A 20,342-nucleotide genomic window follows, 5' to 3' on the forward strand; every position below is an offset into this window, starting at 1 on the left:
TGTGCTTCCGTATGTAAAATCCTTTGGAGATCCACGGAGCTTTCCAGACATGGACCAAATTCCGCCCAGGCTTACGAGACCCTCCTACTTAGTTCTCAGGCCTCAGGTCTCCACCTGGAACATTCTTTTCTTTCCTCCCCTCCTTTGGGGAACTTTCCCTGTGTGCCTTAGGCTGTGCCTTAGGGTTATTAGTGCCCCTGCTATGTTGTCTCTAGGTCTCGACCCTGACATCTGACACACTGGGCTGTATTTACCTACTTATCATTTATCTCCAGCACTTATGAAGGTCCTGGCACTTAGCGAGCATCCAGTAGATGTGTTGAATGAAATTGCTTAAAAGACACTTCTCCCTGTTCTGGGGGTCCTTTTATTTGAGAATAAAAGCTGATGATGACAAATGTACAAATAATATATTTATATCCCTGGCAATCTTTAGATATTTCAGTAAGTATAGTAAGTAAATAAAATTTCAGTAATTTTTCTCAGTGAAAAAAAGAAGGGCACCTGGGTGGCTCAGTTGGTTAAGCATATGACTCTTGGTTTTGGCTTAGGTCGTGATTTCACAGTTTTGTGAGTTCGAGCCCTGAGTCAAGCTCTGTGCTGACAATGTGCAGCCTGCTTGGGATTCTCTCTCTTCCTCTCTGTCTGTCCCTCCCCCGTGCATGCTGTCTTTGTCTCAAAAATAAATAAACTTAAAAATAAATGAAAAAAATTTTCAGCTCTTTAGTGCTGAAAATTTCAGCAAAGATAGTAAGTAAATAAGTGATCAATCTTGAAGATAATTTAATTAATTGGCTAAATAAATAGGAAATTGAGTCAAGACGGGATCCATGCATATATGGTTTTGTCTCTTAAATCATAAATTAAAGAAAAAAATCAAAAAAGAAAAAAGAGAGGGAGGGAGCCAAACCATAAGAGACTATTAAAAACTGAGAACAAACTGAGGGTTGATGGGGGCTGGGAAGGAGGGGAGGGTGGGTGATGGGTATTGAGGAGGGCACCTGTTGGGATGAGCACTGGGTGTTGTATGGAAACCAATTTGACAATAAATTTCATATAAAAAAAGAAAGAAAAAAATCAAGGCAAGTGTATTGCTTTAAAAGGACATCATGGCTTAAGATAAATCCTAGTCTTGTTTTCTAGTAACTGTGTCATCAATCATTTAATATCAGTCATCCACCCTTTTATACTTTGATTGAAACTTTATGTGCACATATAGACACATGTGTACATGTATGTGTGTATATATGTGTGCATCAGTGGGTAACAGCATACCTAAGATGTATAATCACACACACACACATTTTGGTGCTTATGTGTCTTTGGGATGCATTCTAGTTGTGGGGTTACTGAGTGGAAGGCAGCAATGTTAGAATGTCCTGTCCCCAGATCATCGATGGGAGTAAAGGTTGCCACTCATAAATATTTTCCAGTCTCCTGCTTACAAAGAGAGATGTCCGTATTGCTTTGCATTGTGATTTCTTTGGCTACATGAAGCATCCTTCGTGTTCAATAGCCACACTTTGCCCAACTTTGATTGGGCTTTTGGTCTTTTCTTATTAATTTGTATGCATTTTTGTAGAGTACAGCTATCAGGCCCTCCCTTCTTCTCATCTACATAACAACTATTCCAAATTTTTGCTGTTTCTGCACTTACTTTGTGGTATCTTTTTCTGTATAATTTTTTAACTTTGGTAATTCTGTATATCTTTTATTGCTTCTATGTAGCTAGCTTGTGTATTAGCTTCCTGTGGCCAGAGCAACAAAGCACCACAGACAGATGGCTTACAACAACAGAAATTTATTTTCTCCTGGTTCCAGAGGGCAGAAGTCTGAAATCAGTTTCCCTGGGCTGAAACCTAGGTGTCAGAGCAGAGCAGTGCTCTGTCCTGAGGCTCCAGCAGCCCCCACTACTGGGAGAGAACACTTCTCACCCCTTCCAGTTTCTGGCAGCTGCCAGCGCCCCTTAGCTGGTGGCTCTATCCCTCCAGTCTCCAAGGCTGGCATCTCCAAACACCTCTGCCCTGTCTCCAGGTGGCAGCCTCCCCTGGGTGTGTCTAATCCCTTCTGCCTCTCTGCCTTTCTCCTTCAAGTACACTGATTACATTTAAGACCTTCTCAGATAATAATCCAGGATAATCTCATCTCGAAATCTTTAATCATATCTGTGAAGATTCTATTTCCAAATAAGATAAAATTTGCAGACTCCAGATTAGGACCTGACATTTTGGGGACCATTATTTAGCCTCCTATAGCTTGGTTAAGGTTTGCCCTACTTGAAGATGGAACATACCTGTCCATACTTGCATAGATTTTCTTGAAACTATTGATATGTTTTTATTTTCCCTGAAAACATATTTTTCTAAGTGGTGTAATATAGGGGTCTTTTCAATTGTGCCAGATTTAACCACTTTATCTTTTTCAGACTGAATTAAAACAGTGCCTTTGTTATTGATATAATCCTGTGTGCACCATTTCTGGATTCTCTATTAAGTTCCCTTCTGTGTTTATCCATTCCTATGCATGACTTTATATTTTTTATAAAGCTGTAGACATTTACGGTTATAAATTTCCCTGACACCAGATATTGCCTCATTTCATGGTTTTGCTCTGAAGTACCCACCTATTTATAGCTTTCCAGAGAATACAGAAATTCACTTTTCTTTTCTCCTATGATGTACAGATAATCTGAGTAAGTTAAATTTTCAAGTAGATATGATTTGTTTTATGTGTTGCTTGTTAATTGTCAGTTTCTCATTTTCTTGGATTATGATAAAAGAATGAAGCTGGTAGAATATCTTCCTTAAACTTTGTTCAGGTTTTCTTTCTTTAAAAAAAAAAAGCTATGTAAATATATATATAAAGATAAGTTTATTTATTTTGAGAGAGAGCAAGAAACAGTAAGTGTGCAAGCAGGGAGGGGCAGAGAGCGAATCCCAAGCGGGCTCCACACTATCACCACAGAGCCCAACACGGGGCTCAAACCCACAAACCGAACTGTGAGGTCATGACCTGAGCCAAAATCAAGAGTCAAACACTTAACTGACTGAGCCACCCAGGCACCCCTTGTTCAAATTTTCTTAATGACAGTTACAGAACAGATTTTCATGATGTTCTACAGACAAGCAAATTATTGTTTTGAGGGGTTTCATATATAAAATGAGAAATATGTATAAATGTATATACCTAATCAAGTTTATTGATAATATTATTTAATTTTCATATATTCTCATTTATTCCTTTTTAGGTCACCCACTTGTGAAAGACATATTTTGAAGTATTATATTGTTGCAGTGTTTTAATTGCATTACTGTTAGCCTTTGCTTTATGTATTTAGATGCCATGTTGTTTGGTACATACCAATTTATAACTGTCACTGCTCCATAAATTGTGCCATCACAGAATAATTGCCTACTCTTTCTCATCTAGCTCTTTTAAGCCCTCCCAACTCTCATTCTAATTTTTACTGAGATTCTTTATCCTGTTTGTTGTAGACCAGTGTTTCTCAATCTTCTTTTTTCTATCACCTTACTAAAGAGACTTTTTAGACGTTTTTTTCCCTAAACCTGCACCCCCCCAACCATGAGATTTTAATACCACAGATATGTTGCATATTTATTGTATATATATCTGTGTTTTATTTATAAAAAGAATAACTTACACACACATGCACACAGTGAACAAACTCATCCCCTTTAGGGTAGTAGTGCCTCCCACTGAGAATCACGTAATAGATTCTCAGTAGAACAGTAGACCTTCCCCTGTAATGTGTCTCTTCTATGTCAAGAATCTTTATTTACCAGGTACATCAAACACATAATCCATATCATCTTGCTCATCACTTGTCTCTTATCCTTTTCATCCTCCTTGATGGTGATTAGTGTCCTTTACTGTTTAATTAGATTCTTTCCTTGAATATGTCCTTCATATGGGTTATGTAGGTAATATAGTTTCTAAATCTGTATATATCTGCAAATATTTCTCTTTTTTTCACGCTGGTGGGTAAAATCTTTGAGTAAAGCATTCCTTTGCTTTAGTTATTTTTTATTTTATAGTCTGTAGCCACCATGTACCAACTTAGTGTTGCAAATGGTTGGCTCCATGCCAGTCTGATCCATTTTGCTTGATAGGTAGCTTTTGTTTTTGGGTTTTTTTTTGGCCGGGTTTTAAGAATTTCTCTTTCTCTTTGTTATTGATCAGTGTCATAGAATGTACCTAAATGTGTCTTTCCGCACTGCATTTACCTTCATCTTCAATTATCTTTTCAACATGTAGGTTTATCTTAAAAACTGAGAACAAACTGAGCATTGATGGGGGGTGGGAGGGAGGGAAGAGTGGGTGATGGGTATTGAGGAAGGTACCTGTTGGAATGAGCACTGGGTATTGTATGGAAACCAATTTGACAATAAATTTCATATTTAAAAAAAAAAAAAAAACATGTAGGTTTAGGTCTTGCCTCAGGTAGGACAATTTTTCTTTTGTTACTTGAAAGCTTATTCTTTTTACCTCTTTTTGTCTTCCAATACACCTATTAGCCACATGTTATATATCCTCAATTTATCTATCACCCTTTTCTTCCCTTGTCACCCTTATGTTTTTGTGTGTGTGCATGTGTATGTGTGTGCACTTAGAGGTATTTCTTCCTTGAGGTCTTCAGACCAATGATTTGGGTCACAACAGTGGCTATGCTGTTCTTTAATTATTATTCTAATTTACTTCTAAAATCATAAAGTGTTAGTCCCAGCCATGCTTACCTGTCCTTGAATACTTACATTGTGTTTTAGCTCTAGGTCTGTCTTCTTGAGTTGTTGGTATCATCAAATGCCCACTGTGTTCAAGCATCTTTTCTCTTGTTGGGCCCCTTAAATGCACTGATATTTGACTTTATCAGATTATTAGTGGCTTCTTCCTTTTAGGTAAAGGAGGGACAGTATTGGGTGGCTAACTAATCCCCCTCAACACTTCATACTCCAATCTCTAGGCAGGCTGCCTGGGCTTAATTGGCTTAAACTGCTCAACATGCCTGAGCCACTGACATCTTCAAGAGGATTCATTTAATTTTGAAATGTGGCCTACTGTTTCTCACCAGGAAGGGCAAGTTTTTAAATTGGTTGACCCTTGAACAACAGGGGTTAATAGGGTACCAACCCCCTGCATAGTTGAAAATCCACATAAACTTTTGACTCCCCAAAACTCTGATACTAATAGCCTCCTGTTGATCAGAGGTCTGACTGATAACATAAATAGCCAACTAGCACATATTTTGTATGTTATGTGAATAATAAAGTAAACTAGGAAAATGTTATTAAGAAAATCATAAGGATGAGAAAACACATATACAGGACTATGCAATATTTGTCAAAAAAAATCCGAGCACAAGTGGATTTGTGCAGCTCAAACCTGTGTTAAGAGTTAACCATACTGATGTTTAAAAACAAAGGGGCTTTTGTATTCCTTTATAACAATACAGTGAGTAGATTTAACTCAGAAAACAGTAGCCCTTACTACAGATCTCGGCATGGAGAAGGTGTTTCACACCTTTTTTACTACATTCTGATGTCTTAGCCAGAATGTGTGGATAGGAAGGTAAGACATTGAAAACAGAGAAGTTCCCCCCAGGCCCAAGTTCATTACAATAAGCACTATAATTAACAATTTTAAGAATCCTTGGTGTAAGTAATCAGCACATACTAACAGTAAAAATAAGCTTTATTTAATGACAGTCTGCCAGTATCTGTAGATTTGGGAGTTTCTATTTTCATCCATGTTTGAGATTTCTGGTGTTCACAAAAATAACACAGTGGGAATCAGTTTAAGGCACAGAGCCAGAAATACAGATAGGTTAGAAGATCTCCTATGTTTCATTTGTACTAAATACATTGTGAACTAAGAACCAAAAAAAAAAAAAAAAAGCATTTGTGTAAAAATACCAGCTCGTTACTGGTGAGTCTCATCAAACACAAAGCATATAAGCCTTTTCTCTGTGTGAAGGGGAAAAGTACGAATAATCTGTATGACTATATGATGACCATGAGTCTGGGCTCCAGAAATCTGGACCATGCAGACATCACCAAGCATCCCAGGGTGTGTGACAAGATTGTAGTGCACGTCAGTGGAGAGCCCGAGCTGATGAGGAAGGTCATCTTGGTGATAACCCTGCAGGAGAACCACAGAGCCCCCCACCTGGATGTCCCTCTGGCCTGTATCTGAGCCTCTCACCGCCCAGCCCCTTATCTCTGTGCAATAAACCTGAAATCTACATGGACCCTGCAATCTGCAAGTCAGCCTGTTTTCTTTCTTCTGTCCTCTGTCTCTCCATATGTTTCTCTCTCTCACTCCCCACTCCACCTCTTTTAAATTAGCAGTTGACAACAGTCCGCTGCCCTCATTCAGTGCCTCCTAGGAAACCTGGTCTGCTGTGAGCCTGCCTCCAGGCTCTGGGTGCAGAGTAATTCCATGAGCTCCACCTTTGGCACCCTCGGCTAGCACACTTAGTTAGAGGAGACGGAAACCTCTGTGCCTGCCGTGGGGCACAACTCCCACTTATGCCAGACACTCCTGCCTGCCAGGTGGCCCTAGCTCCCTCCTCCTTACCCTCCAAAGCTTTAAGCTTTGATCTTTGCCTTCTCTGTTTTCTGAGGCTGAACTGCAGGAATCACACACTACATCCACATTTCCTCCATTCTGCGTTCTCAGTCTCCATCCTCTGCACGTAATCATTAGTAACGGTCCATTCTTTTACTTTTTTCTTTAATGTTTATTTATTTTTGAGAGAGAGAGGATGAGCAGGGGAGGGGCAGAGAGCAAGGGAGACACAGAATCTGAAGCAGGCTCCAGGCTCCAAGCTGTCAGCACAGAGCCCAATGCTCAAACTCAAGAACCTCAAGATCGTGACCTGAGCTGGACGGGGTGACTGAGCCACCCAGACGCCCCATTAATGGCCCATTCTTATCAAAGCAGGATAAGACTTTGCCACTTGGGGGCCATTAAAAGCAAAGCCTTATTGCCTGTCTGACTCCGGAAGGCATTTGAGTTTGTGGCTGAATAACAAAGATCTGAAAAATCAATAAAAGAAGACCGTTTCCTTTTATGATAAGGAGAGGGAAGCTATGAACACACACAAGGGGAAATAAATAGGACAGGCTTGCAGTCCACTCCCTGAGATGATATGATGGCTACAGACCAACCTCTACTCAGAGGCTCCTGGAGAGTAAAACTTACAATAAAAATTTAATGCTTGTGAAAATCTTACAGAAGCAAAACCTTCACTTTTTATTTTGTATTTTTGTTTCATCAGTTTTAGATTGTGCTAGTAATTACAGAGTGCTAGGAAGAACATTAGTTGGATTCAGTCAGACAGGTTTTAAACCAGAAGAGGAATTCAGGCAAATCACGGAGAAATCACCCTGACTTTCCCCATAAGAGCTCCCACTGGAAGGGTACTTACCTATGACTAATGCCTTTAATTCTCACAAAAACCTTCTATGGTAAATATTATTATGTGCATTTTACTGAGGAAGAAGCTGGAGATTTAGTGAGATTCAGAAACACAATTTATAAACTGGAAAACCAGCTTGCATCCAGGTCTGTCTCAGCCCAAACACAACTGTCTAATATTTTCTGCTGCCCCTTCATGCGTAGGTAACGCAGAATTCATGAAAAAGTAAAAGAAGTGTAGATTTGCCCTGTAGCATCGAAATTATGATGGCAAGAATTGTGGGGTTGCATAGCACTCAAGAAAGCATAATCTGTGTCTGCTACTGCTGTGTTTATGTAACTCTTGAAACAATTTTACATGAGTATCAGTTGCTGAAGTGCTTGCCTTTTAAAATTTGAATGAATAATTTCAATTTTTAATAAGTTTATTTATACCTGTTTAAAATAGCATATGTGCAGGGCTTCTGACTTTCCTTGTCTCTGAATATTTTTTTCTAGGGTCAACGTCTCTTCGAAAAGCTGCTCCAACTGACTTCGCAAAATATCGAAATCAAGCTAGTGAGTGATGTAACAGCTGACTCAAAGGTATTAGAAGCCTTGAGATTAAAGGGTAAGGCCAAGGTTGCTATGCTACTCTACCCCTAGGGATTCTGTTAAGATGTCTTTCATTTCACTTAAAATAATACATGATTTTTTATAGTCGACACATTGCATGTAATACACTTCTTATTTCTCCTTTGAAAAATAGCCTGATTACCGCCTTTAAATGAGAGAACTAATTAATCAATACTACTGGGAGTTTTTAAATAGTGTTGTTGCATATTAGTTTATGCAAAATAATCCCCTGGCCATTAAATGATAATTAACTAGAAACAAGAATCTTTCCCTCTCCGAACACTTCTGTGATGTGATTAAAGAGCCACTTCTCGTTTGAACAAACACTGGATTGCTGTTTTCCTCTTGTCCTTCAAATGGAAGTTCTCCTCGTGCAACATCTTCTTTAAAATAATATAGTCAGATGGAGGAGTCTATGAAACCTGGCCTAATTCATGAATTCTGAGATAATTCCACAGAGAACATCATTCATAGGCCACTCTGCACTTTGTCTCAAAATCCCATGAAGACGGGGAATCATTATGAAATAACTTTCTTCATTTTGCTTTGTCTTGACTAACTGAACTCACTTCCAAATAGTTTTTATGGCTTTATAAAAATTTTGGCCCTGAATTTACTCTGAACTGTAAGCGTCCGAACGGACATGGCAGGTGTGAGCCAGTGAAAATGCTTGAGCTGCCCGGCGTCCCTGGGAGAAGACAAGGCATTGGCCCCAGTGAGTGTCAGTGTTACCTGATGACACTGCATCTCGTGTGTGTGCTCCTTAAACATGCTGGGCACTTTTGCTTGTCATCTTTCCCAGACTGCTAAGTGAAAACACCTTCTGGAAAATTCAATGGACTATAAAGCAAAGGGTGAACCCAAGTGGTCTTTCCTTCTGCAGAAGGAAAGTTGGAAGCGATAAAGCCTACAGAAAGACATAAATACATAGAAGACATAAGCTTGGTCAGGCACATGTGTAGTATTTGTTCTGTGTAAGGAAAGTCAAGGTAACTTATGAGATACTGTTAGGCCTGAAAAGCTTTGGTATGCCACCTGAGCACAGCATAATATTTTTTGAAAAACAGTGGATTAATATGAATTAGAAATGTATTACTTTTCCTGTTTAAAAAATGTGAGATTGGGTTCCCACTCAGATAAAATCCATTATCTGACACATTGTTAGGAATGGATTACTTTGGGCTAACTCTGGGTGCCTGTATTTGCAGATAAACATCCCATGGCATTTACTACCACACACACACACACACACACACACACACACACACACACACACACAACCTATACACACATACCCCACATATACACACACACCATAAGCATCTGACGCAGCACATTGGCTTAGCTGACACACTTCCTTCCCCTCCCTTCTTTACTCGAGTTCCCACCTTCCCAGCCTCTCAGGCTGCACATCTGCATCAGAGAGCATAACTCTGTGTGATTTACAACCCTTGAAATTTGTGGGAAATTACTTCATAAATTTTTTTTCATAGAATTAAATTTGCCATGTAAGTCTTTTTTTTTCCCTTTCCTTATTTTTTTTAAAGTTTTATCTATTTATTTTGAGAGAGACAGAGACAGTGGGAACAGGAGAGAGGCAGAGAGAGAGAGGGAGAGAATCCCAAGCAAGCTCCACACTGTCAGTGCAGAGCCCAACAAGGGGCTTGAATTCATATACTGCGAGATTATGACCTGAACCCAAACCAAGAGTTGGACACTTAACCAACTGAGCCACCCAAGAACTCTTCCTTATTTTTAATTTATATTTCAGTTAGTTAATGTGCAGTGCAATGTTGGTTTCAGGACTAGAATTCAGTGATTCATCACTTACATGCAACACCCAGTGCGCATCACAAGTGTCTTCCTTAATACCCATCTCCCATCTAGCTCATCCTTCACCCACCTCTCTCCATCAACCCTCAATTTGTTCTCTATTATTCACAGTCTCTTGTGGTTTGTTTCCCTCTCTTCTCTCCCCTCCCCCCATATATTCATTTGTTTTGTTTCTTAAATTCCACATATGAGTGAAATCATATGGTATTTGTCTTTCTCTGATTGACTTATTTCACTTAGCATACCTTCTAGCTTCATCCAAGTCATTGCAAATGGCAAGATGTCTTTTTGGTGGCTGAGTAATATAGACACCACATCTTCTTTATCCATTCATCAGTTGACAGACATTTGGCTATTGTTGATAATGCTTCTATAAACATTGGGGCACATCTATCCCCTTTGAACCTGTATTTTTGTATACTTTGGGTAAATACATAGTAGTTCAATTGCTGGATCTCAGGGTAGTTATATTTTTAGGTTTTTGAGGACCCTCCATACTGTTCTCCAGAGTGGCTGCACCAGTTGTCATTCCCACCAACAGTGCAAAAGGGTTCTCCTTTCTCCACATCCTTGCCAACACCTGTTGTTTCTTGTGTTGTTAATTTTAGACATTCTGACAGGTGTGAGGTGATATCTCATCATGGTTTTGATTTGTATTTCCCTGATGATGAGTGATGTTGAGCATCTTTTTATGTGTCCATTAGCCATCTGGATGTCTTCTTTGGAAAATTGTCTGTTCATGTCTTCTGCCCATTTCTTAAGTGGGTTATTTGTTTTTTGGCTGTTAAGTTTGATAAGTTCTTTGTGGATTTTTGATTCTAACCCTTTTTCAGATATGTCATGTGCAAATTGATGTCTTCACGGCTTTCATCTTTGTTTTTTGTTTTTGCATTTTATCAGCTTATAGCCTTGGGCAGAGGATTAGTCTGAAAGTGATGTTCATAGCTGAATGAGCATCCTGTGTGAAATGGCTTCTCACTGCCTGATGCCTCACAGGCAATCTAATGTGATGTGGGACTGTCACTGAGTCGTGTTCCTTCCTCCATACTTGCCTTCACAGGGCTTGGGTCACCGGCTGCCTTCTGTAGCTGCGGTGGGCAGTGGGGGAGTATTTCCTTCATGTTCTCCTTTCTCTGTTCAAGCCTCCCAGCTAGCGCCTTGGAAACTCCCCCCCCACCCCCACCACCAAACTGCATGCTGGTAAAAGCACAGCAATGTGGTTTTATACTACTAATACAATGCTTATTTCTGGCTGTGTTTTTCAACCATGAGCAAAATATTATTTCTCAGTCATACTACGGTGTTTTTTTTTAAGGTTTTATTTTTTTGGGGAACAGTTTTAGGTTTACAACAACTTTGAGAGGAAGGTACAGAGGTTTCCCACATAACCCCTGCCCCAACACACACACACAGCCTCCCCATCATCAACATCGCTCACCAGAAGGGTCATGTGTGAGCCTACGTTGACACATCATCATCACCCAAAGTCCACAGTTTACCTTAGGAATCACTCTTGGTGTTTTACATTCTCTGGGTTTGAACACTTATGTAATGACATATATCTATCAACGTAACATCATACAGAATATTTTAGTGCCCCTGAAAATCCTCTGTGCTCTGCCCATCCATCTCCCTACCTACTATGTTTTTAATCTTTATACTTATTGTTGCAATGAAATTTATAATTAAGAAGAGCTGTTTTTTTCTTTGTTTGTCTTTCAAAACCATAGCAATTCAGTGTGCTTTCATATAATAGGACTAAAATAGTTACCCCAATAGCCTACCAAAAATTATGAATAAAATGTTAAGCCAGAAAATATAAATTTCCTTTTGGGAAAAACGAGACTTTGCCTGTTCACTATTGGATAACTCTCTAATAGAATGACTCGTGAGATAAAAGTCATTAAGGATTAAAATGGGTGATCTAGAAATAAAGTCCGCAGTTCTTAAGAAAAAAAAAAAAGGGCAAAGCACTCAAAACAATCCAGGATATGAATCTCCTTTTCAGTCTCATTAGTACTATTTTCTGTTGTTGGCTTTCCAAATATCTGAAAGATAGTTGTGGTTTCCTAAATATAGCATGCTTTTCCAGGGCTCTATTTCCTAACACACACTTTTCCTTGTGCTTGAAATACCCTTTCTCCTCTTATCAATTTGCAAGCTCTTCTTTGTCCCTCAGGGTCCATTTTAAGCCTTACTCATAGTATTTCCTTCAGACTTCCTCTCTTTTTCTCAGATGGTCTTACCGTCTTCTTTTCTTCCATTGTTCATTCATTATTTGTTCAACAACTGTCCTTGAATATCTGACAGGTACCTCCCCTGGGCTTTAAAGATAGAAACTTGACGAAGGCATGAGCCTTCCCCTGACTTCAGAGAGTTTATGGTTTGCCAGAGCAGAATGACATTAGTGAAACAAAATGATCCAGGAATTCTTGAAACATCTACGCAGAATCCAATTTTTCTGAATCACTTTTTGCATCTGAGTCATGAATGCCTGTGTTTTCCACCCAACACGTCTCCACCATCAAGATGCTGATGATGTTCTAACTTTAGAAACAGACTCCCTACTATTGTCTCTTCTCTCTAAGTAGACTTCTGTTCTGCTTATTTCGGTACCTTACCAGAAAATGTCAAAGGAAGATATTCTGACAGTAACGAAGCCTCACAATCCTTCCTCAAAGAGGCTTTAAGTGGTTTGTTGACTGAATATTGAGAAACCGTAGGAGCCCTGTCATGCCACTGGGAATAACAGCTAAGACCTGAAGTGACAACTCGGTCACAACTGTCACCCTGTCTACCGCAATCATAAGATGCGTACCAACATCAGAGTTGTGAAAATGTGAAGCCTGCATACTTTAGAATGAGTGACGTGTGGTAATGAGGGTTACTTTAAAATTCAGCAATAAATTTCAAAATTCAACTTAGAAACCTTAGCTTTAGTACGTAATTAACTTAGATTAAAGCTGATCACTCTTAATACTGCACCCAGGGAGGTAGATTCTAACCCCACCTTCTGTAACAGGGCTTCCTTGTGGTCCAGTAACCATACTCTGAACAGAAAGTCAGAGAATTCAGGCTCTGCATGTTCTTAGGAAACACAGGGATGTCTTAAACAGAACTCGTGATGCTGAATGCATGCAATGATAGGAAATTTTCTTGTCCAAATGAATGAACAAAAGAAAAAACCCTGCCGTATTCCCTGAAATGGGAAAGGTTATGCAAATCAAGTTTTTCTATGAAAGCTCTATGGGAAAACGAATCATGAAATCAGAAGCCTGAAATACACTAGAGAAGAGACAATCTCCTGGGGTAGAGAGAAGAAATCAGAATCCATATTCCAAGGTAAACAGCATGACGGGATTGCAACCCAGTGAAAGGAGGAGAGGTCATCCTGACAGCTTGGTTCCGAATAGGAGAGGAATGGACAATGCTCCTAACTTGTAGGTTAAACTCTGTCACTAGATGCTGCTTGGCCTTTCAGGAAGAAATTCGTCCTAGAGCTTGGGAGACCTCCAGCAAGACCCGCACACTGTGCCCTTCCCTTCTGAGAGTGCAGCTTACTGTTGATGTTAAGGCAACAGGCCTGTTAGCCCAGTCCTGGCTCAGCTGGTGTTTCAAGCTCTCAGTCTGTTAGAATCAAACTGCCTTGCTCTCTCAATCCCTCCTTTAGTGTGCATGCAGACATATGGGAGATCAAACCTTCGGGTTAGACCATGCTGCCTGTAGACCCTTGTGACATCTTTAAGGAGCAGATAACAGAACTACTTTATGGAGTTGTATGTTGTTTAGCCAGAGCATTAATGTGTGAAGAGTTTCTTTCCCCTTTGGTTTTTTAGATGGATGGGTGGATGACAGATAAGTAGACGGACAGATAGACAGATTTGCAAATCTTAGCCATAGCATTAATGTGTCAAGAATTTCTTTCCTCTTTGGTTTCTTTAGAATATATGGATGGATGGATGGATGGATGGATGGATGGATGGATGGATAGACAAAAACATAGATGGATGGATGGACGGACAGATCTTTAAATCTTCCATGAGATTTAAAAAGTTAAAGTTCTAGCTTTCTCACTCTTTTCATCGACATAGTTTCATTTCTATTACTCTTTGGCCCTCAGCCCTCCACCTCCCCTCATTTGTTCCCTTTGTGAACAAATTCATACATTTGCTGGGTGGCTGTCTCAAACACAGTCTGTGGTTTGAGTAAAGCTAACCCCGATGGTCCCTTGTTACCACTGTATGCCAACCAAGTGAACTAATTAGACAGAACCTTACCCATGTTGGTGAACAGACAAGAGCAAGAGGATCCTAACAAGACCTGTTGGTTGGCCCTCTTCAGCTCATCCTGGCATCCCATCCACAAAGCATTGAACACAGAGTATATATTTAATTGGCACTTTCTTGTGACTAAGCCTTACTCATTTAAATAAGAATTTTGATATTTGAAATGAGACTAAAGCCCTCTCACTCTTCTTAATAACAACTCCCTCTTTTTAATAAAACGTCAATGATATTCTATTTCTGCATGGTTGTTTAATAACCTCTTTTAGAACAGGAAATAAAAATTAGCAGTTACACATATTAAACATATTTATGCTTTCCAAAAGTGTTCAGATTTGGCGTTGGCAAGCTTTTCTATTGTAACAAGTCTCAAAACTCCAAAATATTTCTTGTAAAAGAAAATATTGTTCTAACCAATAGAAAATCCTTCCATTTCAGATTTTTAAGTACATAAAATGTAGAGGTTTTTTTCAAATCAGAAGAGTAGCAAAAAGCTTTGATATTAGACCTGCTATTCCCTTAATGTCTGATTTTAATTTTGAATTATCTGCTCAAGATATTAGAAAAAAAAAGATTACCATAAAATAGCCAAATAGTTGATAGAGCTACATCTGGGTGATTGTAATTACTTTTCTAGAGCCTTTAATGCTATCTATGGAGAAGTTACATTAACTTATGGGTGCAAATCTCCACATTTTAAATATTGCACAAGTAGTACATGTTTCTTATTACCCATCAGTGTGTTCATAAATTCTTCATAATGCAGAGCTTGGCCTATAGAGAAAAAATAGGCAGATTTCTACTTACCAGTGGGAAACTACTTTTTTTTCCTCCAGCTTTATTGAGGTATAATTCAAGAATATAATTGTGTATATTTAAAGTCTACAGTGTGATGATTTGGTATACATCCTTCGTGACATGATTACCACGTTCAGGTTAATTAACACATCCATCACCTCACGCAGTTACCTTTATTTTTCCTTTTTGTGATGAGAACCAATTAAAGACCTACTCTTTTAGTAAATTTCAGTACTACAAGACAATGTTAACTGCAGTTACCATGCTATGCATTAGATCCCCAGAACTCATTCCTTTTATAACTAAAAGATGCTTCTAGCATCTCCCCCATCTTGCCCATCTACCTGGTAGCCATGATTCTACTCTCTTTCTGTGATCTTGACTTTTAAACTTTTTTTAGATTCCACATGTGAGTGAGATGACAAGTATTTTTGCCTTTGTCTGGCTTATTTCACTTAGAATAGTGCTCTCTAGTTCATCCATGTTGTTGCAGATATCAAGATTTCCTTCTGTGTTGTGGCTGAATAATATTTGTGAGTGTGTGTGTGTGTGTGTGTGCGTGCACCACATCTTTATCTATTCATCTTTGACAGACTGATAGATTGCTTGCATATCTTCACTATTTGAATAATCTATCATTGCCCAGACTGGTGTCAAGGAGATTTTCTTCCCTGTGTTTTCTTCTTGGAGTTTTATGGTTGCAGGTCTTACCTTTAAATCTTTAATCCATTTTGAGCTAATTTTTGTGAGTGATATTAGCTAAGATGGGGTTCAATTTCATTCTTTTGATAATACTTTATTTTTTTTTTTTTTTAATTTTTTTTTCAACGTTTTTTATTTATTTTTGGGACAGAGAGAGACAGAGCATGAACGGGGGAGGGGCAGAGAGAGAGGGAGACACAGAATCGGAAACAGGCTCCAGGCTCCGAGCCATCAGCCCAGAGCCTGACGCGGGGCTCGAACTCACAGACCGCGAGATCGTGACCTGGCTGAAGTCGGACGCTTAACCGACTGCGCCACCCAGGCGCCCCAAATAATACTTTATTTTTAAATTATATTTATTTTACCACATTATTAAAAACAGGAGGAGGGAATGCTGTGCTCATTCCGTCAAATTCTAAATGTGGTCCTTGCTGTTGCTTATTTGAATTCAAGAAAGCTATACTCATTTGCATTAATAATCCATATTATTATTCTCATGCTCATGGATTAGGCTGAATAAAACCTGCAGGGAATATATATTCCCCAAATCTGAGTATAGGGGTATGTGTAAATTTTATTTATTTTTTAATGTTTATTTATTTATTTTATTTTATTTTTTGAGAGAGAGAGACAGAACATGAGTGGGGGAGGAGCAGAGAGAGAGGGAGACACAGAATCTGAAGCAGGATCCAGTCTCTGAGCTGTCAGCACAGAGCCTGATGCGGGGCTTGAACCCACAAGCCATGAGATCACAACCTGAGCTGAAGTCATATGCTTAACTGACTGAGCCACCCAGGCGCCCCAGGGTGTGTGTAAATTTTAAATTTAAATACAAGTCACCCCATTTTCCAAGTTGGAAATTTTATCAGGTGACTTCTGAACTGCTTGTTCCAAATACATGTAGCACAACTTGGGAATTTTATGCTTATCAAGGCTTTTATACTTTGGTCTTAGTGATTTATAACTTTTCCCAAATCTAACTCCACAAGTAAGGTATGATTACATGTGTTAATTTAAGGTCGTATGGGTTGGGGTGCCTGGGTGACTCAGTCGGTTAAGTGGCCAACTCTTGATTTCAACTCAGGTCATGATCTCACAGTTTGGTTCATCAGTTCGAGCCCCACGTTGGGCTCTGTGCTCACTGCACGGAGCCTGCTTTGGATCCTCTGTCTCCCAATTTCTGGCCCCCTCCTGCTAATGCTCTCTCTCTCTCTCTCTCTCTCAAAAATAAATAAACATTTAAAAAATATTTAAAAAAAAAAAAAAGATTGTATGGGTTAAGCTAAGGTAACATTAACAAGTATATTTTGGTAATTTCCCTGGAGTAAACTTTATATTATTCTGGCTTCATTCCCACTGCTTGAGAAGCTGCCATTATTAAAGATAAGGTCTTTTGTTTTCCAAGTGAAGAACTGTCCCGTTGACTCTCACGACTCTCTCTGACTGTCCTGAGGTCCTTTGGGCAGGTGTCTGCTCTGGTGGTGGTCCAGACAAAAGTCAAGGTGCCCTTGCTGTCACCCAGGCATGCCTTCCATCCAGCTCTGGTCTCTTTTCACACCTTCTCAAAGTGGGTGACACTTAGGCTCATGCTTGAGTGCATGAAGGCTGGTGCCTTTGTTTGACTCTATTCATTGCAAGGATTCCTGTCTTCTCCCTTTCTTTACAGAATACCAAATATTTGGCACCCAGGCAGGAGCTTCTTCGGACACATTATACTTTAACAATCATTAGCATAGTAATAAGTACAGCATTCAGAAGCACAGACTCTGGTGTTGTATGGACTTGTACAAAAATTCCAGGCCTGTCATTTGCTGTTGGATGCAAGCTTGGGCAAGTTACTCTGACCCCCAGTGTCTTTTTCAGTAAAATGGGGGATAATAATATCTCCTTGAGGGTTATGGAAATTTGATTGGATAATGTATAAAAAACATCTGGTGCAGGTGCCTAACTCATAATCAGCTCTTAATAAATGACATCCACTATAGCCACTGTCTCTTAGCCAGGTGTGTTATTTTTGTGTGTCAGCTGTCAGCCGCTCTTAGTCCAGATTGAATTCATTTCTGCCCCTAGGGCACATACCCAGCCCTGTGATTTTCAAGGAAAGGAAGGCCTAGTTCTAAACACGTTACAATTCATCTTTGGGAATGCATCTGGTTCATGCGCCTTTATAGTTTTGCACTCACTCTAGCTGGCTTCAGTTTGTGAGAACTTTCCAGCTGGCAACACCACTGTGGCTCCATCTGTATTTTCCGTCACCATTCTAAGATCCACCCAGATTAGTTTGCAACTCAGTATGTTTAAATTCTCAGAGGGGTTCATCTGGCACGTATACTATAATATGTCATCCGTTTGCTCTAAAATGGAGGCTCTTGGGCTAGAGGTTTTATTTTTGTTCCTTAATACATAAGAACTTTGTCAGGCATGGCCTTTTTTAAGGGAAATTAGATGCATATTCAGCCTTGTGACATTATAGAAGTAAGGAGAATTTTATCTGTTCAGTCTAGTGATGACCTTAGGCATTTCTGTCCTGGTGATACTAGAATTTGGGGAGGGTGTCCTTTAAGAGGTGAAGAGGAAGGCAGGAGTAAATATAAATAAAGGAATAAATAAAAATGTTCCTGAGAGCCTCATGACCATCATTTCTAGCACCTGGTTTCCTATCTGGGGTGTCTGTGAAACTGTGTGGAGCCTTCACACATCTTCTTCTCTGGTCTGCTACCCCCTGACTTTGAGCTGGAAGCAGTCACGTAGGGTGTGGTCGCCGCAAGCATTGGTGAGTAAGATCTCTTACTTCTGGCACTTGGTGTCTACTTTCAAGTTCAGTATCCTAATTAGACCTGCTTTTTCAATCAAGACTGTAAAAGCTAGTGTGAGCAAAGATGCAAAGCCGTTTCCCTTGTTTCCAGCACATTGCTCAGCTCGAAACTACAAAATTTCCTATCGTTTCTGTGCCCTTATTCTTTTCCATCATAGTTTATCTTATCTTCCATCATATTTGTCATATTTTATCTTATCCCTTTTTTAACCACTTTTTCTCATGCCTTGCTTATTCTACTTTCTCTTCCATAAGTTTCCTTCAGGTCTCCCAGCCAGATCTTTCCCTCTTCCTAAGATCCCATCTCTCTGTGTAGATACATTCTGCCTTATATATATATAGTTGACTTTCTCCCAAGTCAACTGGGAGAAAAGGAAAAAGAACCCAGTACATCCCCCCCAGATCCCCCTTTGCCTGCTTTCCTCCTTCTTCCTCCCCTTTTCTCCATGCTTCTTATGTATTCTGTCTGTCTGTCTCTCATCGCTGCCCACCTGCAACCCTCTAGCCACAGCCTGGCTTCTGCCCCCTGCCCCACTGAAACTCACTGGAGTTTGTTATTGAACTCACTGGAGACAGTTAGACCTTATACTGCATGACCTTTCTGCAGTTTTGAACAGCAGGCATCACTCTTTTCTTTTCCTTGGAACAGTGTGGTCCCCTGATTTTCATGGCCCCATTCACCCTACACTTTCCTCTTCTGTCCAGCGATTCCTTCCCAGTCTCCTCTGCTGATTTCAGTACTCTTTCTGTTCCTTACAGTTGGGCCTCCTCTATTCTCTTCCTTTTCCTCTCCCTTCCCACCTACCACACTCCTCCCATGCTGACTTCTGTCCAGCCTGTGGCTCCATCCATCACCGACATGCTGATGGTCCACACATGGTGGTTTCTGAGCCCCAGGCTTACAATGTTCAACATCACACTTAGTGTTTCTACTTGGATATTCTTGAAATACTTCAGAAGCAACTCCTCCAAAATTAAAGGGCTGTAGCACCCCTACCCTGCCTTCAGTGTTCTTCTTCCTTCATGTTGGATCTTAGAAAATGGCATGACCATCCTTCCACTGGTTCCAAGAGAAACCCCTGGGTTATCCTTGACTCCTCCTTTTCCCTAACCTCTGAAACAAAACTGGGCTATGGATACACAATCTCAGAATCTCTGGAAACTCTTCTGTTTTCCTGGTCTGCCTCCTCTACTTGAGCTTATGCCTTATCCTTTTCCTCTTGAATGATGGCTGAAGACACGCTAGCAGTTGTCCCTGCCTCCAATCTTAATGGTCTTCTCTTCTCCATGCAGAATTGTTAAAAGAGATGCTGAACCATGTTAAAAATTTTACGATTTTATTGAAGCAAAACTTGTTTTGAATCAGACAGGGGAGACCTAGAAGTGGTTAGCAGTGCTCTATAGACAGGAGCCGAGACTTGTATGGAGAAGGTGCCAAAGCAAAGAAAGGAAATTATTTGATTGGCTGTAACTTAAAGCCTACTTGGCTATTTGTGTTTCGCTGACCTTAGGTTTCAGTTTCTTAAACATGAGGCATTTGCAGGCTTGGGTTTGGGTTTGCTGGCATAGACTGCTAAGGCATTAAAGCCACCTCAGTCTAATGGCCTCTTGGGATAATTAATTTAACGGAATGATGCTTCTAAAAATGAGCAAATTCCCCCTGCCTTGCCTTGCCCTAACATTTGTTGGTGGCTGGCCATCACCTGTAGTAATGTGTCCCAACAGGGCTCTTAGGCCATTGATGGTGTATTAGATGACTTTAGGTCTTCCTGGATTTTTTTAAATGTATTCTTTTAATATACAGGATTAATGTCAGGATAATGTCAGGATAAGATAACTAGCACGTTGGACCCATTATT

The 20,342-nt window shown here is 39.9% G+C and overlaps 1 protein-coding gene across 4 annotated transcripts in view; it reads left to right on the forward strand.

Moving 5' to 3' along the window:
* The window catches only part of PLD5 (phospholipase D family member 5), a 408,569-nt gene that overhangs the window by 242,139 nt on the left and 146,088 nt on the right, over nucleotides 1–20,342 (forward strand). For all 4 annotated transcript variants that reach the window (XM_081791857.1, XM_060643364.3, XM_060643363.3 and 1 more), the window contains exon 4: nucleotides 7,936–8,047. In XM_081791857.1, coding sequence (XP_081647983.1) covers nucleotides 7,936–8,047 — 112 coding nt within the window. The remainder of the gene's footprint in view (nucleotides 1–7,935; nucleotides 8,048–20,342) is intronic.

The sequence above is a fragment of the Panthera onca genome, chromosome F1, assembly GCF_046562875.1.
Source record: "Panthera onca isolate mPanOnc1 chromosome F1, mPanOnc1 haplotype 2, whole genome shotgun sequence".
NCBI lineage: Eukaryota > Metazoa > Chordata > Mammalia > Carnivora > Felidae > Panthera > Panthera onca.